This window comes from Strix uralensis, chromosome 1 (genome assembly GCF_047716275.1).
Source record: "Strix uralensis isolate ZFMK-TIS-50842 chromosome 1, bStrUra1, whole genome shotgun sequence".
In the NCBI taxonomy this organism is placed as follows: domain Eukaryota; kingdom Metazoa; phylum Chordata; class Aves; order Strigiformes; family Strigidae; genus Strix; species Strix uralensis.
The window spans coordinates 150,076,201-150,098,139 of record NC_133972.1 but is presented as its reverse complement, the minus strand read 5'-3'; the positions used below and the strand labels follow the sequence as shown (position 1 = coordinate 150,098,139).

General features: G+C 35.8%; 1 protein-coding gene across 4 annotated transcripts in view; it reads right to left on the bottom strand.

Moving 5' to 3' along the window:
• The window catches only part of MTDH (metadherin), a 39,608-nt gene that overhangs the window by 16,248 nt on the left and 1,421 nt on the right, over positions 1-21,939 (bottom strand). For 2 of the 4 annotated variants that reach the window (XM_074885073.1, XM_074885047.1), the window contains exons 2-9: positions 16,303-16,407; positions 11,952-12,033; positions 11,305-11,484; positions 9,777-9,845; positions 6,992-7,243; positions 4,759-4,845; positions 2,726-2,824; positions 335-459 (exon numbers count right to left, since the gene is read on the bottom strand). In XM_074885073.1, the coding sequence (XP_074741174.1) occupies positions 335-459; positions 2,726-2,824; positions 4,759-4,845; positions 6,992-7,243; positions 9,777-9,845; positions 11,305-11,484; positions 11,952-12,033; positions 16,303-16,407 (999 nt within the window). The remainder of the gene's footprint in view (positions 1-334; positions 460-2,725; positions 2,825-4,758; positions 4,846-6,991; positions 7,244-9,776; positions 9,846-11,304; positions 11,485-11,951; positions 12,034-16,302; positions 16,408-21,939) is intronic. The other 2 variants (XM_074885056.1, XM_074885066.1) reach the window with 2 other exon arrangements.

Genomic DNA, 21,939 nt, shown 5'->3' with positions numbered 1-21,939 from the left:
TTGCTGGTATGGAGATGCTGGTTTTCATACAGAGAATTAAATACCGTTGTTATTTATGAAAACAGATCTAAATCCTCTCTTGGTCTACAACAATAACGTAATCATTATAGTATGATGAGACAGTAAGACCTGATATGGAGCTAAGTGGCTCCTACTTTTTCAACAACAATAATCATAATTTTCCTTCTCTGTGTACGCATTAAACACAATTGTGCTATTCTTATCAGTGTAAAAGAGATGAGAGATTACCTTTACCATCACCCTTAAATTACTTTAAGAAACAGCAGTGGTAAGGGCAAAGTCTTGGAGCTAAGGAGAAAATATCACCTTTTACCTTTTGAACATCAGATATCTCTTCAGGTTGAGGAACAGAAGCAACTTTTTCTTCATCTACCCAGTTTCCCCACTCCTCTGCTGGTGCATTCCAATCAGAGCTGGGATCAGCTGAAGAAAGTCCATCTACAAAGATTAAAATGATTTTCAGGAATGTCTCCTTACTTTACAGGTGCTCTTTAACAGTTTGGAGAAAAAAAAAAAATCTATGCATAAGCCCACTTCTTGATATCAAGATACAAATATTCATTTCCTGTATTTCTGAAAAAAAAGTAAAGATTATACTAATAGTGGAAGACTGCTGTAAGTAATGAGTAAGTGACCCAGTAAGACTTGGTTATTTTACAGAGCAATTGGATTACAGACTAGTCACAGCAGCAGCTACCTAGATCCAATTGCTTTGAGATACTTTTCTAGACTATGTGAAGAGGGACAAATTTAAGTTGTTCTCTATTTTAAACCTTCTTCCTACCTTGTGAAAAAATTAAGATGAACTGTAACACTGATCAATCTTACCTTAGTAAGAATCCTTTATAAGTGATATATCTGAAAGCATAAGTCTTACTGAGCCAGAAGTCATCTTGTAACATCAACATTTTTAAATAAACTTATTTTTTCTAAGACTCTAAGTTCCTATGCCATTTTGCTATTGTTCATTTATAATGGTACATATTTATGTTGTCACACTGGAATGACACATTTAAAGGGTTAGTTATATAAAAATTAAAAGTATCTGAAGGGAAGAACTAAGCCTTAGACTGTCTGTTTAGTAGAAAGTTAACAGCAAGCCGATCACAAGTTTCTTGCCCTCAGTCTATGTCAAATTGAAAGAAAAGAGGCAAACTTGGTCCATCAATTACAGCAGGATTCAGTTTAAACATCTGAAGCCAAAATAAAAAGCAGTAATAAACCAAATTAAATTTACTGGCAAGCATTATAAAACCAAAAATACATTAAGAAATCTTAAGATTACTTATAACATTCTTCCACCTCTTGCTTTCATATAAAAAAAATTACCTTAATTACACTTACTTTTGACACTAAAATTTACTGATTTGAAAAAACAATTACTGCCCAACATGACACACTACAGTTTATCTACTGCCCTCTCACTATTTATTTAAAGAAAAAATCCATTATTTTTTATTAATAATAAAAATTAGTAGTATTTGTACATACAGTTAATTTCCTTGTCCTGAACCAGATGAAGCAGTAAGGTGTATCTGTGTATCATACTGGCCTAAACTTTCATCATTTCCCCACTTCTATTAGTGTACACTTCAATTAGTTGCCATCTATGACTGAATTACTCTATTAACAGAAGCTACAGCCATAAACATTCTATGCTCAGAAGTGTGAAGAAATTATACTTTTGATAATATGTAAAACTGATTACTTTTAAATGATAACTCAAATGTGCTTCCCTTATCTCTTGTCTTTTATCCGGTTTAACGATGAGTTTCAAAATTATCTGGTATGAGAGCAGCCGTGCCAAAACTAGTGGAATCAAGGACTTCACCAATCCAGTTCACTTTTGCAGTCATTAAACTAGAAGCTGTTCTTAAGAGAGAAGGTAACATGCAAGGCAGCTCTTCTGGTCAACCTCTTGATCAATTTTTCAAGCCAGTGACCTAATGAGAAGCACTAAACTGTTTTCCTTAAACATTCTTAGATCTGACTGAATAAAGCCATCAATTACAAGGCAGATCAAAAAGTGAATTTAAGGCTGAAAGCTTTCTTCACAGGTACAGTTTCACTAGTAAATATAACTTTATTATACTACAGCTCTGTTTAAGGGGAGACTGTGGTAAGAACTACAACAATATTTTAAAATTGGCAGGGAGGGGAAAAGGGAGAGTAAACTCCCAAGTAATTTCAGTGATTTCTATCCTGCATATGCTTCCTATACACATAAGAACTTCCTAAGGTTTGCTAAATGAGAAAGTAAGTAAGACTAAATACAGGAGTCTTATGTCACATTAAGTTTTCAGTAAGGTACAAACATGTAAAAGCAAACTCTGTGACTCAAATACTATCTGCTAAATATGTCCTTTGCAGACTTGCAGTAGATTTTTCTCATCATTTGCAGTAAGACTGTTTTAATTGATTGCCAAGATTTTCTAGCAAAAGCCAGAACTACTCTAAAATGCATGAGCTGTCTTTCACTTCTGAGTTTCAATATCCAAGTATTTTTCTTAAAAAAATAACCATTTTCTATTATCATTTGTCAAAGTACTTCTTCCTGCTTTCTTCAAATTGTCAATTAGTCTTACAGCAGTGATACATTCTAGGTTTTTCTTCAGATGCTCACAACTAGCTAATATAAGTAATTACACTTCAAAGTAACAGTAATTAACAACATTTTGTTAATGAACATTTTAGAGGAACATACTTAACCCAGACCATTCGTCATCAACAGCGGGTTGAGCATGACTTAAATCCCACTGAAAATCAGAAGTACCAGCCTGAGAAACCGACTCACTGTTGGATCCTGAAAGGGAATAAATAAAATTGTACTTGTAAGTTAACAAGCTTCCCGAGTTTGATTGGAATTTCTTTACCCAAGAAAAGTAGGGAAGGAAGACAGAAAGCTCGAACAAAAAAGACTGCACATGCAGGAAAACTACAAGGCTCCTGAAAATGAGATATATTCAGAAAACAAGGGAACTGAAGAAAGACAGAATTAAGTCAGGGGAAGAATACAGAAAAAAAGAGATAAGAAGGGTGATTAACAACTGTCTACAAGGCTTAGAGCAGTCCCCTCAAACTGAAAAATACAATGAAATTTTATGGGCAGTAAAATTATTACCCTCTATCAGTAAGAACTCTTACAGGGAGCTTAAAAGAAAAGAGTACTAGAAAGAAACCTCATCAATTACATTACAGATATAGCAATTAAATTATTGATTACTAAGAATCCAATTCTCATTTCAAGTAAAATGTTTCAGGAACATAAAAGCATCATGATAAACAACAGTAAGTCAAATATCAGTCATGACAACAAAGTGTCAGACATCTAACTGCATTATTTTAAGAAAAATAAGGCATCAGCAAACAGAAACCATATTAAAAAAACCCAAAAAATCTTGATTGTGAGACTGAAATTAATATACTACTTTATGAGACTTACTTTTGAAACGAAGTTTAAATAGGACTGTAGCTACCTGGGTGTCTCTATTTTTATAAACAACTCTGCAAAAGATACCTCAGATGACAGGAACCTTGACACATTCTCATTTTTTGATAGCCAATCACAACTAAGAAGTAAATATTTATTCATGTAGTTGCTTTGCCTTACAACATTGTTGGCTAAGGTGCATCAAAGATGATGAATATACTTCACTGTCTTCACACTTCTCTTTCAATTTAAGTTGGAATGGTGGTATTGCAGATGAGTCGCAGATCAGTCTGTCATTCCACTTTACTAAGTAAACTTTTTTAAGTTTTAGCCTAGCGACTGAACTTGAATTCAAGTGGCTCCCTGGGAAATGTTCAAATGTTGTTAGAACTCTCTGTACAATTAAGACTGTTTCTTCTTCAAGACAAGGTTTCTGTAAGTTTTTAAGTGAACTGTTTTTTGGAAAGTCTGATAAATTAGACCTTGGCATTTATAACCTCTTTGTTATCTGGGTTCAGATGTGCACATAGAATGAAGCACTTTTGAGCTGTAGGACACTGAACTTGAGTTCTACAGTTAAAAGACTGTTAACTGCAATACTGGTAAACACAGCCTAAGTACATAAGCACTTGGCCAGCTACTTCCTAATAGAAAATAGCCATGCCAAGCTCGTTAAATAACTGGAGTAAGCAAACAAGAGCAGAAAACCTGACATATGATCCCTTTATTGTATAGTAAATCACTATAGCACTTATGTCAGTAGTTTAAAACACAAGATTTGTTATGAAGCCAGGTTTGTACTCTATAGCAATTTCACCCTTCAAAACAAGAAAAACTCAGAGCTCAGCTTTCCCACCCATCATACAGAGAAAGACTCAAGACTTCAAATCCTGCCTATGGAACATATTTTGAAAGTAGTGCTTCAGTTCCTTGGGGGGGAAAAACCCAACCATCAAATAACAAATCCCCCAGAAGATCAGGGTAAACAGACTTTCCTAGAAAGCAATCTTCAGATCTCCAACTTGAAACGTAGCAACACTGAGCAATCTCTTATGCCCATTATTTAAACTTGACACACAAACAGGAAAGCTAAATAAGAAATATCACCTTCTTATTGATACAGATTTTGATTATCAGTTTAAAACAGTTACTTTATTGCAGAATCTCAGTGTAACAGAAAGCTTTCCAGGCTTTCTTAGAACATATCTTCCACCTGTTTCCAGTTACCAGGACTATTTTCAAAGAACAGTGAGAAAGATGCATATTAATAACTCTTGGCAAATTCTACTTTGGAAGGGCATACATACCAGAAACTCCAGGAGTCAATCCAAATGAAGAGAAAGAAGTAGAATTCTGTTCAGAGGTATTAATCCTTGCATCCACATTCCAAGCAGCTGTGGAGGAAGGGAGGGAATAAAAAAAAAATTAAAAGATAAAAAAAAAAAAAGAGATCTTCACACTGCTGGCAATGTTGAAAAAATTCCAGCTATGTTAACATTTCACCATCTGAGGGCATTATTTTGCTTATTACATCAGACAATCAGTGCTGGTAGAGATGTGACAATATGAACATTCAGCCTGAAACAATTTTCAAGCTTTCTGCAATCTTCTCTCTGCAGCCTTTTGTATCCATAAACTTCTCAAAGGGAAAGTAAATTGTGTTGAGCCCCATACTATTATTATTCTTCTCATTATTGCAATGATTTAAGTTATTGAAAAGCATTATTTATTAACTTTGTAGATGAAACCTAGCTTGGAGCATATCATATATAGGTTACAGAACAGAACTGAGTTCAGAACAATTTTTTACAAATAGGAGCTATTACTTAAAAATTAAGATATACTTGACTGTTAAGTGTAAGGTAGAAAATAAGCAGAAATAATTAGTGGCACTACTGTGTCAAAAGAAACTTCTGATTAGAACGTGATTCTAAATGAAAACTACTAGTAGCTTTTATTTAGAATTACATTCATTTAACTTGAGTGGCAGGCACTAAAAACTGGACAGAATATTCCAGATGTGGTCCAAGAAGGGGATAATCACTATGCCAAATCTACTGACTCCTGTTAATAACAGCCCAGAATACTGTTGGTGTCCTTTGCTGCTGGGGCCTATGGCTGACTCACGTCCAGCCTGGTGTCCACCAGGACCCCCTATCCACAGAGCTGCTCTTGAGACAGTCAGTTTCCAGCCAGGGGTGCTTCCTACCCAGGTGCAGCACGTCACATTTGTCCTCATTCGACTTCCTCAGGTTCCCATTGACCCATTCCTGCAGCTGGTTTAGGTCCCTCTGGATGGCACCCCTAATCTGGACTGTATCAACTGGTTCCCTGCCTCCCCACTCAAGTTTGGTGTAAGCTGGCAATCTGATGTGAATGATTCTGTTGCCTCCTCCATGTTGTTTATAAAGATGATAAACAGGACAGCTCTAAGTACGGAGCCCTGTGACAACCCCCCTTGTTACCAGCCTCCAGGTAGAGTATGACTCACTAACCACTACCTTTGAGCCCGACCAGTTTTTCAACTATCCTAACTTGGATTCAATTATACTGCGAGAGACTGTTGAAAGCATTACTAAAGTCATCATAAAAGATGTCCACTGGTCTCCTCTCATCCACAAAACTAGTCATTTTACTAGAAGCAAATCAGCCTGGTCAGGCTGGTAACAAAAACAATAACAAGGTGGTCACAGTCACTAAAAACTACCTTATTAGAATATACAGCAGAATACAGCTAACTGGAATATGAAAAACACTCCTTTGCCTCTACTTGGCAATAGTAAAGCTTCCAATGGTATAGCAGGTCCAGCCTCAGGAACCACATTTCAAGATATGCAAGACAAATAGAAGAGGTCTAGACAAAAGCAGTGTCGCTGCCTACAAAAGAACACTGCTTTCCAGAAAAGACTAGGATCACTTAGACTGAACAGCAGGAAGAACCATATTACAGTATCTGCTAACAAGTTGAAGATCGTTGCCCAGAGAGAAATGAAGAATTCTCTTCTTCGTTATTATTACGGACAGTACAAGTGATAAAGGCAAAAAAATTGTACTGGAGAAGACTAAAAACAATTTCTAATGGGAAAAACAGCATAACACTAAATGTTATGAGAGCTGAATAATCTTTATGCCTGGAGCCTAAACAAACATCTGCCAAACACACAGTTGTTTTGATCATGTTGGATCAACAAAATAGACTTATGACCTGGCTGTTAAGAATTCATTAAAATGAAGAAGTTAAACTTCAAAATGACTTAGTAATCACTTTCAGAATTTTAGGAAAGTGATATAAAAAAAATTTGATTTCTTTGCAGAAATAATTTTATTTCAGATAAACTCCAAAAACCCAGTTAAACCATAAGCGGACATAGATGTGAAGCCATCAGAACTTACAGTAAACAGAAACTGCTTAGTTCACATTTCACTAGACCACTCCAAGATTTTCTTGATATATAAACATAAGGCTAAGAGATTCGCTACTAAAAAATATACCTATGTAAAAATGCTTCAGTGAAACAAGTTTTCTTTGGATCAGCTTACCAATAGGAGTGAACAAAGAACGCTCTTTCCAGGGTCTGCCCACCAGGGTTACACCCCAGTCCTTTCCATTTCCATTAGCATCTCCAGTGTCCTGGCCCCAAGCCGATGTCTCGGTCTTCCTCTTCCCAGCTGTAGCTGAAGGAACAGATGTCCATTTCTCCTCCCCTACACCAATCTGTGAGGAGATTTTTACAGACTTCTCATTCCAGCTTCCTCCATTTACTGTATGGCTTTCACTCAATCCTGGAGAAACTTAAACACAAGCATAACGAAAACATTATTCTAAATAAGAACTGGATGAAGAATTAAAGTATTACTTGCGTGCACACATACATTTAACAATAAAAAAAGAAAGTACAAATGAATGGCAGCTTTACTACACCAGTGTGATACAGATGAGCTGCTGCTCTGTCTCAGCTGATTTTCCAGTTCAGATGATATGCACCATCTGTCTACTAACTTGAAGAGTGAGGAAAAAACAGTGCCAAACTGCACTCTCCTCCTTCCTGTGTCTCTTTCTTTATAGGGCTGCTGTCTTGGTGAACCAGTGCCTCTTGCTCAAAAAAAAAAAAAAAGGGGGTGTGGAGGTGCTTCCAACACTGCCAGGTAATTTCTCTTAGAGGTATGGTGGATTTGTGGAAAACCCCATGCACTAGATGAAGAATAATTTGTTTCATAACTGCATACAGCAGTTGTCTAAGCAGGAAGTAGAAGAAATGACCAAGGATTAGAAAATGCTTCCCAAACACTACACAGGATTTACAAAGAGCATAGATACTGTATGGACCATTGTGTCCATCAAGGTTGGAGGAAAAAAATCATCGTAATACTCTCAAAATAATTTATAAGCAATATATTTTACATAAAAGTAAGGTAAAAGACCACAGGACTGCAACAGCCTACCCTGATGAGAAATTACTAGCCAGAGCAAGTTTAATGTATACTTTGAGATGAGTCAGTAGTACACTGACGTAAGGATCATTATAAAACTACTTTTTTTAAAAATTTATGTCCCTATAGAACATAAAGACTAATGGTCATGTGGTGCACCCAGCCTGACCTCCTATTATATATCACAAACCCTTCTCAAAGGGCTCTGTATATCAAATCCTCTCTCTCTCTTTTTATAGATGCAGTGTAAACAACAGGAATACTGCTGATTTACAAACAGTTACAAAATATCTGCATATCACAAGCGTAACACTTAAATAGTCAGCCAAAACTGTATGTCAACACCTGCAGACCAAATATTTTATTCCTCAAATGAATTCATAGCTCAGGCAGCATGAACATGCCACATTCAAGGTGGCCCCACTGGCAAGGAATTAATTAGGTGAGATATGCCTAGATTTTCTCAGACAAATCACTTCCAAACACAGACATGTGTAAGGTCACCACTAGTGTACATAAAAACACTGACTGTTCTCCACAGCACTAACATTGTTTCTACCAGTCAACATCCTCTAAGGGTAATACAACATGTTAAGAGAAGGCAACCACAAAAATAGCAGAGAGAGAAACCAAACTGTAGTTGGCAGAAAAACCTCTCTTGCAACCTTACAAAAAAGACAGCTGAAGTCCTGAAGCAGGAGCTTTATTATTCTGTATTTATCATGCTATTATCCTGCCACAAACACTTACCTTCTATATGACCAGCAAGTTTTCACAGAATCACCAAAAACTTAGGATTGGAAGTCACCTAGTTTCCACCTTCTGCTCAAAGCACAGCTAACTTCAAAATTATAGCACATTATTCAAGTTCTGGAAATCATAAAGGCTGATAGTTCAAAGCATCTCTGGGCAATCTTATGAAGAGCTTTCTTCCTCATGGCCTGTCAGAACGTCCCTTGCTGCAACCTGATTATTGCCCCCTGTTGTCCCATTATGCATCTCTGAAGAATACAGCTCCTTCCTTCTGTGCCATGGTCCAGGAAGCTTGCATGTAAAGCAAAGCTCTCAAAAACTAGCAGGAAGTGATTCACGTTCTGGATCTGGGTGCTTTTAATAACTCATCTGTTGACTTGCTTAATTACACTAACTACTTTTCGTTAAAGCAACACCACTAATGTTTGCTATGAGTAAGAAACAACCATTTGATTTCATTATGCCAAACTAATTCACTTCATGTATTACTACAGCAGTGTGCCTTATTAGAAAACTGCTAAGATTCACTAGTTGATCACAGTCTAAATATAGCCAAATTTTAACAACTATGTGTATGACAGTGTCATGTATATTTATTTATGAACATACATTTTGTATTTAAGTACTTCCAAAATGAATGCATTTAAAGTATGCTTCTAAGGAGTATATAAAGAACTGAGTAACTTATAAGTATACAATCTGAAACAAGTGCAAACTTTGCAATAATCAGGACTGGTACCTTTGAGCTCTTTGCAGTTATCTATATTAAGTTTTTCTTTGAGCAAATAATCAATTCATTAACACAAAAAAGTGAGTAAGTTTGAAAAGCTAGCATAAAGAATTTTTAAGCGAAGCTTGAGAATAAGCTTTACCTGTTCTGTAAGTAACTATTTGTATAGTAGGTAATCTCTCTGAAAGTTCTAGGTACTGAATCCTTTCTACACCTAACAGAGACTGTTCTCAACCTGTTAAAAAGTAACTGCATCTCAGAAGTATAACATTTGCATAGCCAAAAAAGCCAGCTGCATAATAAAGTTCCAGATCAGTAACTGCACAAAATCCTGCACTGTCAATTTGTGTTTTCACTTCCCTAAACCACTTTTCTAATTACTCAGGATGCCTACTAATGAAAGTCTTTTACCTTGTGGAATTGATGACTCCCCCTTTGCAGGTTTAGAGCTGCTAACTTGTGCATTCAGAAGTGCATCACCTGATTAAGAAGCAAGAGGAAACAGAGCTAGAGTAAGTTTTACAGGTGTTGCTATTTGAAAAAAGTCTTCTAAAGGAGTATCCATTACTGATAATTTAAGAAAAAAAATAAATCAATACCTCAAAGTAAATGAAGACATTTCCAGAAAACTTAAGAATAAAATTCAAATGCTCTATTTTTTATTATTGGCATTTCTTTTGCAGACAGAATGAACACAAAACTGATTTGGGCCTATAAACCAAGTAACTGCAGATTTCAAAGAACTCTATCTAGTTTCCCCAAGAATGGAGAGCAGAAATCTGAAACAGAGGCTGTCATTTTCAAGCAGGGAGCAGCTCTAAGAATTTCAGAAATACATAGCTATTTCTAACTTCTACCTTACCATGAAAACACTAGGTACAGCTGAATTCTCTTCAGATTAGTCTGGTACAAGGTGGTACATAAGAACATACACTTCATAAAGGACTCTGGCTATAGTAGTTATGGCTATACAGAGTATATGGACAGTTGGAATTAAAATTTCTTAAAGCTGTTTGTGTGTAAACGAACAGAAAACAGGGAACAAGTGATCTAATCCTCACTGACAAGAATCATGCACTCAGTCAAGATGCAAACAAGCGTCAATAAAAACACAGGGTAAGGCATGTAAAATTCAATAAATTGTTACAAGGTACTAGACAGTTGCTAGGCTCAGTCTTTTTGTCACTTTGCTAGAACGTGAAGTTTCATCTAATTAAAGCACCTATCAGTGGAAGTATGTTAGAAAGCTAAACTGTGTGTGTCTTCAGATTCTTTTAGCTTAAACCATTTCTCAGTTGCAGCCAAATATGAATTCCTGTGCCTACACACAGTTTAAACCAGCCCATGCAACTTTTTCTGAAACAGTAGCAGGCATAGAAGCTAAAGCCTGAATTTCCTTATCAAATCCTTAGCTATAATAATTAATTACTAAATCTCAGCCACATGGGCCCCACCATTATGAACAGCTTTTGTACAGGTACTACTAAATCTATGTTGGAAAAAATGTCTGTACGTAAAGAAAACTCATGGGCATAACCTTTCCACAAGGAAACGTTCAACTTGAGGAGTTGGTGCTGCCAGCAGCAGTGCTGAGGGTGACTTCGAAGCTTCCAGAAACATAAAGGGCAGAGTCAGCAGAGCACAAGTGAAGGAATGGTAACATACGCCTATGCAGCTGTGCAGCTACTGACAGAGCACCAGTGTGGAGGCCAGTGTCTCAGCCAGTTACTCCAGAACATTCTCCCCTGAGCTTCCCCAAAAGTGTGGCTCAAAAAAAAGGGGAGTTTTGCACAATGAAAAGTACCTTTACAGAGCTTGAAATAATTTCCTCAAGAGTTACACCTCCAAATATACCTATCATACATCCAAAACAAAGTCACTATTTAAGAATTCAAGTTATCTTTCTACAAAATGTTCACAAGCCTATAGACCAACATACCTTTATTTTTTCTGAGACCAACAGGGAGTGATTGTGTAGGCATCAGTTGTTCAATGGATACAGTAACTGTATTTTCCACCCCTTGGAGATTTGATTCTCCTGAGCCACCATCGGTCAACCCCTTGTCTCGCTTACGCTGCTGTCGCTTCTCTCTGTTACTGATTTTTGTTTCCCAGGTTCCTAAAACATACCCCAAACGAAAACATCACTAAATAAGTTAGAGCACAAAAAGGAAAGAGTTTTAGCTTATTTCACATCAAGCTGAAGTCCAAGTACAGGTTCAGTTTAAAAACCACAGACACGGCAGTCAGCTTCAACATTAGTTTGAAAACACAAACAACTGGCCAAAGTTAAGTTTTTCTGGATGCACTGTGCTAATACTTTGCTTCACAGAGCAAAACATGAACAATATAATGGCCCTACTAGTCATGACTTCTCAGTTTTTGTATGTTTAACTTCAAAAAAAAAATCAGTTGAAGTTATTAAATACCGTTGTTTCAAAGATCAGATTTCCAGATATAGTATGTGGAGTTATGATAGAATGAGTTTCTTATGTTTCTCTATGAAGCACAAACAAGTAAATCTTAAATGGCATTTAAGCCAAAATATGTCTAATTGCAAATTTTGTATGCGTTTGTGTTCAGTACCTTCATCAGCTTCCTTTCCATCTAGACGTGACACATCCTGAACTGTTTTAGCATCTCCCTTTGATTTCTTTTTTTTCTTTGACTAGAACAAAAATAAAACATTATCATAATAATTACTTAGTGATCACTTGTCATAGCGATTTAGAATTTTCCCCCTGCAAAATACAGGACAAAATTTGAAACATTTTCCTGAACAACCTTCTGTATGGACAGTCCCTTGAATAGAGTACTAAACAATATCAACTTCTAAACATAAGTCTTTCATGTTACTTCAGTAGTCTTATACAGTAGACAAATGGCAGGTGGGGGGGATGATTACTTATGCTACAGAGCACAAAGCCTGGTGGAAGAAGCTATGCTGATGGCATCACAGTCAGAGGAGTAATGAAACACTTGGCAAGCGAAACTCACTCTGGCAAAATCTGTTTTGTGCAGAAGCAAGTATAAAGTTATACATGGAGAAATAAATAATGCCAGTGACTCCTTTAAAAAGTGTAAGAGAATTCCAGCTTAGAAAATGACATCAAAACAGGAACTATGATTAGAGTCCCCAAGGTTTCACCAGTTATGGCTTCTTGGATATACAGGTAGAGATAAACAAAGAGAAACTGATGACTACTTCTGCAAGCAGCTTTGGTGCAAAAGGTAGCAACATAAAGCATTAAAAAGATAGTATTGAGGAAAAAAAAAAAAGATGAAAAATGACCCAAGATATTGGGAGAAAGTATACTGCAGAAAGCCTTGGAGTTAAATCTTTTGATAAGCTGAAGTGATGGCAAATTGACTTGACTACCTTCTTAGAAAGAAAATACAGTACTGAAAAGCTTTTATGATCTAGTGAAGAAAGGTGTAAGAACTACCAGATAAACCTGAATGTAAAAAACCCCAGACTTTTTAAAGAAAGATGGTTATCCACTCAAATATCATAAGGGGAACTATTCACCGATTCACTGTCTCTGGAACATTCGAATAAGGATATTCTAAGAATGCTGAATGTCTTTCTGGAATACATGATTCTGCCAGAGTAAGACTAGTAATTGCTAGCTTTATACCCGAGTTCAAACTATATGATTTTCTAGTCTTAGATGTCCAAGAAGAGTGTAACAATCTCTCTAGCATTCAGAATTAGTAACAGCTAAATTATCACCACAGATGCAGCAGATATCCTACGGGCCCACAATGACATGCAGTTCACATGCCTTTCAGTTAGCATGCCCAAAAAGTATCATGTAACCTCACTATAGGTACTGAAGGCATTATAGCTTGTTAGTGCAGCACCAGAAAGAATAAAAATTTCACTGGCAATGCTATGCCAACACACTTATAGCACTTAGAGAACTGACTTGAACAGTTAACTCATGGTTTACTGCACTAGGGGACCCACAATACAGATGCACCAAACTGAATTATCTCTTATTTGCTGCATACCAGCTAGCTAACTTTTCTTGAAAAGTCTCCAAAAGAGAAGGGCTGGTTTCAAAAGCAACCTGAGGAGAACTGGGTCTAAAAATATGAACAAGGAAAATTATTTGCCAGAGCCCCTTATAAGGAAAGAATTAAAAAGTGAAAGACAGCATGAAAAAACAGTTATGAATTGCTTCTTGGAGTTCAAGCAGAGAATGATTAGTAATTTTGTACCTACATCTCTCATTTTCAGCTACATTGAGAATGGAAGTTGAGGTCTTAGAATGTCACACCCACAAAGCTGTAACTACCCGACTGTCCTCTGGCACTAAGAAAACACATGAAATGACTTCAGAAGTCTTCCAGACAGCAGTTTAAGATGACTGCTCCAAGTTGTAACTCTGGTTTCTTAAATAACTAGCTCCTACAGCGATATCAACATTAAATTTTACACTTCTCATGATAACACCAAAGTCTAACAGTTTTAAAAATAAGTTTGCTACTAACAAACATTGTTTTTAAAAAGATCAAGAATTCAAATCTTGAAAATAGATTTACTTTCCTAACCTGAGTTACTAGAACCTGATCTGAGAAACCAGAACCGTAATTAGGTATCCAATTTACCACCTGTCAAACAGTGCTGTAACAGTCACTATCTCAGTAACAAACTGACTGGAACAGCAAGAGATGTTGAAAGTTACTGAGCAAGCTAGCTTTGCAGAAGACTATTGATTCAAAGTGTCACCTTCTGCAACATCGAAAGCTGCCAGTTTGGCTCTGCCACCAGCCAAAGAGCACATGAGGAATTCAGCAGCTGCACCTGCCAAAATTTTTTAGTCTTTAAGATGCCCTGTCCCCCATGCAAGAATAATAGAAAAACAAACCTTTCTTCTTCATCCCTAATGGTCTGTTTATTTCTACTATTCAAGACAAAGCAGTTGTGTTTTTGCAAACAGAACAGGCAATGAAGTTTTAACATCCTACAATCTCATCCACAGAGTCTCTTCTTAGACACAGTCCCTTACACTAAAAACTAAAAAACCCCTGTACTGTGCAAGTCACTAAAATGGAAAAACACGGAGGAAACTATTCAAAGTGTCAAGCAAGTCATAAACCCTATGAACAGCCACAATCCAGACATCACACAAAGCGGAACAAGAGGATATAACTTAAATGACTATCCTGAAAAAACACACATGAAATTCACAACCCTGGAGCAGCTAAGAAATACAGAAACACAAAATAGTGTGATTTTCACTGAAAGTATATATTCAAGCATAAAAAAAATCATACCCTTCAGGTCATAGATTATATATATTCATGTATCTACACACATGCACATACTACTTAAATCCCACCCATTCATTGACTTATACCACCCATCCAAAGCTATACAGACACACATACATGGGATCTCTGAAATCTTCTTAGCAGATTTATAACATTACAAATATAATAGATACCCTGAGAGGTTTAACCAAATAATTAGATGCCTGTAAAGTTACCTGTAGTTTCAAGAAAGTTCTTGGGTATGTTTTTAATTGAAGGGTAACAATCAACTCCTGAGGCAATCATGCTTTGCCCAGGGTTCCCCAAAGTGATAGAAAAACATAATTAGTTGAATAAGCATCCATATCTGTATAGTGGTACTGATTTCCTGGAGCTGCAGTTTCAAATTAAGATTTTAAAATTCAGATCACTAGGTTTGCAATTTTAAGGTAAAGCTCGAGTTTAGCATTTAAACACAGTACCTACTTGGAAACCTGCTTGAGATAAAGTGAAAGTTGAGAAGAAAAACAGTTATTCCTTCAGGATCAAATTTTATTATGTTCTTGAAAACAACCACAGAGTCAATCTGATACACGACACATGGAGAAGAGGAAGAAGTACGCAGCATGAAATCTTAAGGCAAGTCCATTTCACAGAAAAGTTTTTCTATTTGCCAATGCTAAAAACTTTCAGAGCTCTAAAGCCAATTAACAGGATACAATCTTTTAGTCAACATACTAACTGCAAAATAAGTAGTTAAGAGGATGGTAAAGTTAATTAAAGCTTGAACAAGCTAAATTACAATAATCATACTGGTTTCTGACTGTTTATGCATAATCATTTATTTTTCCAATACTCCTCAGTATAGTTAGAACAAACGCATTTTGTTGAAGAAAACAAATCAGAAATCCATGACAGCAGGAAAATTTCATGCACAGTGTTAGCAAAAGAACCAAGCCAAAATTTATCATCAAAGGCCTATCATAAATATATCCATTTTGCCTACAAATGCATTTGCCTACAATTCGCATTTACAATAAGACTAGAAGATATTAGACCTCACAGTGCAAGAAATAACACTGACATGAGTATGGTTACCTTTTAAATAAAGCTACAGACCAAGTTTTAAAAATAAGTCTTAATGTTCAATTTGCACAACAAAAAGCTCACACCAAACTTCAAAGCCCATATTTGTCATCAGAAATTAAGAACTCTAATCACTAACGGATACATCTGACAAAAGTAAGCAGGCACATCATCTTAACCCTTTGAATTGTAGTCCCCCAATTGATAAGACCATTTACAGGCCACTTAACAATACTATCATTATGTTGCATCTCCAAAGAAGCCAGCAAAGATCAAACACAAACTTAACTTCTGTAGGCTTAACATTTTCACGTGGTGAACAGAAGTATCAGTGTTTGGGGCGGGGGTGGGGTGCGGGCCAGGGAGGGAGATTTGCTAGATGCAGACATTCCATGATAAGGCATGATCTTAGAAGTTAAAAAAATACTACTTTAGCTCTTTCCAACACCAAATTAGATTAGTACTTTTCATAGTAAGAAATGTGCTTCTTCACTCATGTAAGTAACAGGATTTCAAATCACAAATAGAGTTATTAGATATTGAAATAATGTGCACTAAATTTTGACATTGTAATTTCGTATCCATAACTGACCTTTTCATTCTTCTTTTCTGTGTCCACAGGCTGCTTTATATTTTCTTTACGAACAGTTTGTACTACTTCATCCTCAGATACATCAAGGAAAGACCGTCCATTAGGCTGTGTAAACAATAAGGGTGAATACTAAAAAATTTGGAGAAAGTAGATGAAGCAAAGCTCAAATTACACTATTACTGAAATGCAACTATTTGTTGACTGAAGAATGCTCACAAGATTAAGCAGACAGAATTGTGGATTGGTGCTCAAAATATCTACTGCAATTCTGTATTTAACAAACACAGAAATAAGAAAGGAAAGAAAACAGGTCTCCATTTCATCTCAATCCTACTCAATACAGGAATTGCTTATCAAAAGGTAAATTTCTGAAAATTACTACCTTTCAGAACAGCTACAGTTCTCTGCTGCTGTTCTGAAAACCAGTTCGGAACATACAGTTGTATGTGCCATAAATTATCTAGTTAAATTTACCACTTTGTAGCAGCTCAGCAACTGGCTGAATTTTTAAAATAATTTCCACCTTGACCAAATTTCTGCAACTTCTACCTATGCATACCCCTCACAGCTTATTTCCTTCACAAGTTAAACTTCATAGTAGAAGAGAAATTAGAAGTCAAAGCATGACTAAGCATGACTAAGCATGACATCTCATTGTTCTTTTCAGACAGACTTGATTATAGGCATTACATTAGTCTACCATTTCCCCCTCAAATAATAAAGGAAAGAAAATTTGCATATATTAATTAACATATAAAGTTAAAACTCTGAACAGTCATTAAATTAGTCTCTATCATTACCTTTGCTGTCAAAGGCATACACTTTAGCCTATATATTCCCTATGCAAAAATGCATTTTTAAAGTCCTGCTTATTGTTAACAAAAAGCTGTGACTGAAGTTGCTGTGCTTAACTGCAGAAAAGATGAAAATAAGCAAAGCATTATACTACTGTTAGCCATTCATTTCATTGAGTGGAAAACAATTGTCAAGAGTAGTAATTGATACTGAGTCCATACAAATTTCATACTTATTCACATTCAAAATTAAAGACTGAAAATTAAATAAGACATTAAGCATAAATAAGTACTTCATAGTTGCTCTAATTTCAACAATTTCTTTTTAAGTAAAGTTCAAACTATGTTATCTTTTTTTATTCTTGTTATTAAAAAAAAACAAAGGCTATTTTAACACTGCATCACATGAACCTGACTGCTTTAATGTAAAACAAAGGCCACATTACAAGTTTCTTGTGACCCATTCCTTCAAATATCAGATCCGATCCTCAATTTAACTGGTTCAGGTTTTTAAGTCTCACCATGTTATATTATACTTACAAATCACCCTTGGCATGATTTCACCAGTGCATAACATAGTATTGCTTACTGTAGTTAGCCAGCATGCCAACTTCTTATTTTGTAACTATTAATAGAAATTGAAAGATCAGGTCACCTAACTCCTCTTCTCCTGAAACAACGAGCTTTAAACTAGACTTTTCATATCTGAAGTGTAGTACATTTCCCTCAGCATTCTGAAAATAAAGTATATTTTACAGATCTCTGTCTCAAAACTCTCTCAAAGTCCCTCTCAACAAAGCTCCCAGTACTTGATTCCACAGGGATACCGAAGTCCTGATATTCAATCTTGAAAATAACCCATTGCCAAAAATCAGTTCTTGAACCCTGCTATTTTCTCCAGATTCTGTATAGCCATGTTATTAGTGGTGTGATGGCTTTCAATCCATGTTAGTACTCATGACGTTTAGGATCTTACACTGGAAGAAAAAAATCCCTATTTCTAAGTTATTTAGTACTAGAGTTAGATAACAGATTTCTGCATCTAGTATTGGATTTGTGTCAAAAATGTTTACAGCCAGCTAAGTTTTTAAATTCTGTACCTTGCTTTGCTTCTTTGCTATTGCATATATACCTTCAATTGAAAGCCACTTGCTTAATCCCTCAAAAATTCAATACACTAAAACTTTTATCTTTAGCTTCAAAAAAAACCCGAGTTGTTTCTCTGAATAAACTAATTCATATCCATTAAGAACCCTCTGGAAAAATTCATCCACATGACTGTTTAAAATGCTGTCTGATCATCTGATCATGTAAACAACAGCCATTAGAAATCTGTTTAAAAACTTGTACTTTGATACATTTCTCCCAGAATGTATTGCTGAATTGTAATAGTCTCCTTTTTAGTGGAAGCTTTCCACATTTATTTTGTGCCCACAGATGAATCATAGAATTTTAACCAAAATTCATGTGACCATTTTTGGATATACCAAAGATAGTAACAGACGCGGGAAAGAAAAAAGCTTTTCTATAGTATTCAGAAGTGTTTCTTTTAAAAGACAACTACAGCCAAAAAGAGCAAGTTTAAAACTTTATGGTAACATATTAAACATCCACTGACAATATTAATTAATTCAAATTGTGCAATTTATTACTTGCCATCTTTTTTTTCCCCTCATGCTAAAAGCTAAAGCTACAGGAAAGATGCAACAAGGCAGAAATAGCACTGTCAATAACACTACTGACTTCTGAATGCATTTCTTGCCTGCTGACCCTAAAATCCCAATATTTAAGTAAACCTTTTTCACACACAGTCATTTGAGAACGTTAAGATAATCCAAAAGTAGAATAAAGGTTTTGCTGAAACTTAAAATGAAAAATACTGTTCTTTAAATATGGTACAGTGCAACAGATAACTCAGTTTCACACTTCAAATGGCAGTAATGAAATTGCTGTCATTTGAGTCTTACAGGGCTGTATTAGCCAAAGTCCTTAGTTATACATTATAAAAGATATGCCTACTTAGAATATCTTTGCCCAATGAAAGAATCTGTTTATTGATATTATTTTCTGTAAGTTTCTCTTAAGAAAGAAACTAAGCAATTTTTTCTTTGAGCACTGGAGAATCCTACAGCCCTGCTTCTCCTGCAGTTTGACAATTGATATATACACAAACACACGTATGCTGAAAGTATGAAAAAGTCTTTATGCAATCTATCTCTAAGTGCAATATGCATAAAACAGCCATAGCCTGAAAAGTTCTTTCAAGCGGACCAAGTAGGAAACCCTCTCAAATGAATGCAAATGCTTTTACTAAAACGTGTAGAGTTTACTGTCCAGGTGTACTTCAAACAACAGGAAGTACATAGTCAATTTGGTATTTTCTGCATCTACAAATAGATGGTATGAATTGCTTTCTAAAACTGTAGCAGAGTAGAGGATGATTACTCTCAAACTTCTACAGTGTTTTGCAGATTGTAGAGAAACCACATAAGAACTGTTTCACCTTTTTCTGCTGAAGGTTTAAGAAGTAGAAGAGAGGCACAACGATTATTCAAAAGGGAAAGGAATTAAAGATCAAGAGATTTTTGGAAAGAAAAAAAATTCTTAACAGGGGCCAAAGAACACTCTGACAGGAGACAAAGAGCTCTGCCCCTGCCAGGAGCTAAAAAACAAAAGGAAAAAAGAAAAAAAAAAAAAATGGGAGAAAGGGCTTCAGGTTTACTGCACAGAATCTAAAGTAAGGATACCATGATACTACCTTGCTCCAAGCAGCTGGAGAAAGCCAGAACTGGCTCTGTCAACTATAGTGTTAATGAATGCTGTATCGTTTCAGCTTTATTTTTTTTTCCTCAGTCTGCCCATAGCAAGTAGACAAACAGAATGTCATAGTTGCTACTGTATCCAGTCAATGCAGTGCTATTCAACTAAACTTATTTTACTAAAAATATCGGGTAAGTTGTACGCTACATATACAGGAACTGAGTAAAGCCATGTGCAAGAAACAAAGCAATACTACTCTTCCTCAGAAAGGGTACAGTGAAGAACGTTTCTGATCCCGACTGATGAGAGCTATGCATCATCTGCCATACAATGAGCTCAGTAACTCTGTATTAAAGTAACCCTACAGCTTTTAATTAGACATCTGTAGCATGCTCTTTAATGCTACAGACCAGTTGCTCTAAGCTTTCTGAAATGCCCGCAATGGAAATCTAGACTCTGGCACAGCAAATCCTGTAGTAAATCTACTGGTAATAGGCTTACTCTTTTCCCTTCACAGACCTCAGCATTAGTATCCCAGCGTACAAAAACACAAGACAAAAATGACTAGGCAGCAAACAGTAAACATTTTTGTTGCATCTTTAAATTTCCAATGTTATTTTGAGAATTTTTCATGTGAAAGTCAGAAAATATTGGGACATGCTAATACAGGTCTCTATGAGCTTATCTTGGAAAATGAGCATGAGGCAGGCGTATTAAACTTTGCCACTGGTATAAACTTATTTGCACTACAGTTAATGCTTCAGTTTGTGCATTTTCTTTTTGGAAAAGGTAGGGTTCTTCTTCCACCTCTGCTTGGAAATAATGAATACAAAGTACTATAACAAAAAATCTTCAAAAATCTTAACAATACAGAATGACAGCTGAAAAACTATTTTACTCTTAATTGTGAAAATATTTGCTCTGACATAGCCTTAACTTTATTTTGTGCCTGAGTGAACCAAGCTTGAAACAGTGCAAGTATTTATATTCACCAAAAATATCAGTTAGTTTTTACATAAAATGAATACAAAGTTGCTTTTATGAAGCCCTGCACTACAGATCTTTGTCAAGTTAACAGTGTATCTAACCTCTTCACTGTATCTTCTGTTGAGACATTTTTTAATGTCTTCAATGATGACTTGCAAGAGTTTATGCTTTGTTTTTATACTGGAGTTTAAAGAAAATAAACCAAGAAAAACCTAAATTATTTCTAGGATTAGTCTTTGTTTTCAAGAAGGCATAACAGATCTACTACATCTTGAAGGATTTGCTGTTTAAGATGACAAAAAAAAAAAAGCATCTTTAACATGTCTTCTCCAAAATGGAGACCTAGCTACACTGGAAAGATTCTGAATCACAATGCTTCCTCTTCTTGGTGCTCAGCATTCAGTCTCTTGCAACTTCCAGAATCAACTTCAGTAGTTCACTGCTCAAAGACAGGTTGGTGGTATATGCAGACTTTTTTTTTTTTTTCCTTTAAGATATTCTAGCCTTAACTTCTCATAAAACAAACAAACAAACAAACCACAAAACAAACAAACAACCCAAACTTCTCAAGTCAGTACTGCCAGACTCAAATGAAGGTACAAACCCATTTTCCTCTCCTTTTCTGGTCATTAGGTAAACAATTCAGGATACTATAGATCAAGATTTAATTAAAAGACACAGTTGTAACAGGCAGGGGACATCTGCTTCACTTTCATTCCTATAATCCTTTTGGACATAAATAGGATTACAAACATACTAACAATATCAAAGCTATAGAAGCAATCCCTTCAAGCCCCAAAACTACGATAACTGGAAGCTTTAAAAGGACAGTTGATAGTTTCTGCATTCTACTAATATTCTCATGAAGTGCATGCATACTGTCGAAGATGGAAGGTTCCCACACCACATCCTGAGGATTTAAAAAAAAAAAAAAAAAAGACGACAGGAATGATCTGTTTTTCAGGGGCTGCTAAGATACAGATTTCCTTACTAAAGGAGATGATCCTTACTGTAACAAATAAATCAGACATATTCCTACTGAGGCAAGCTCACCACATGAGCAGTTAACATGTTCTGTCAAAAAAACAACACAAAA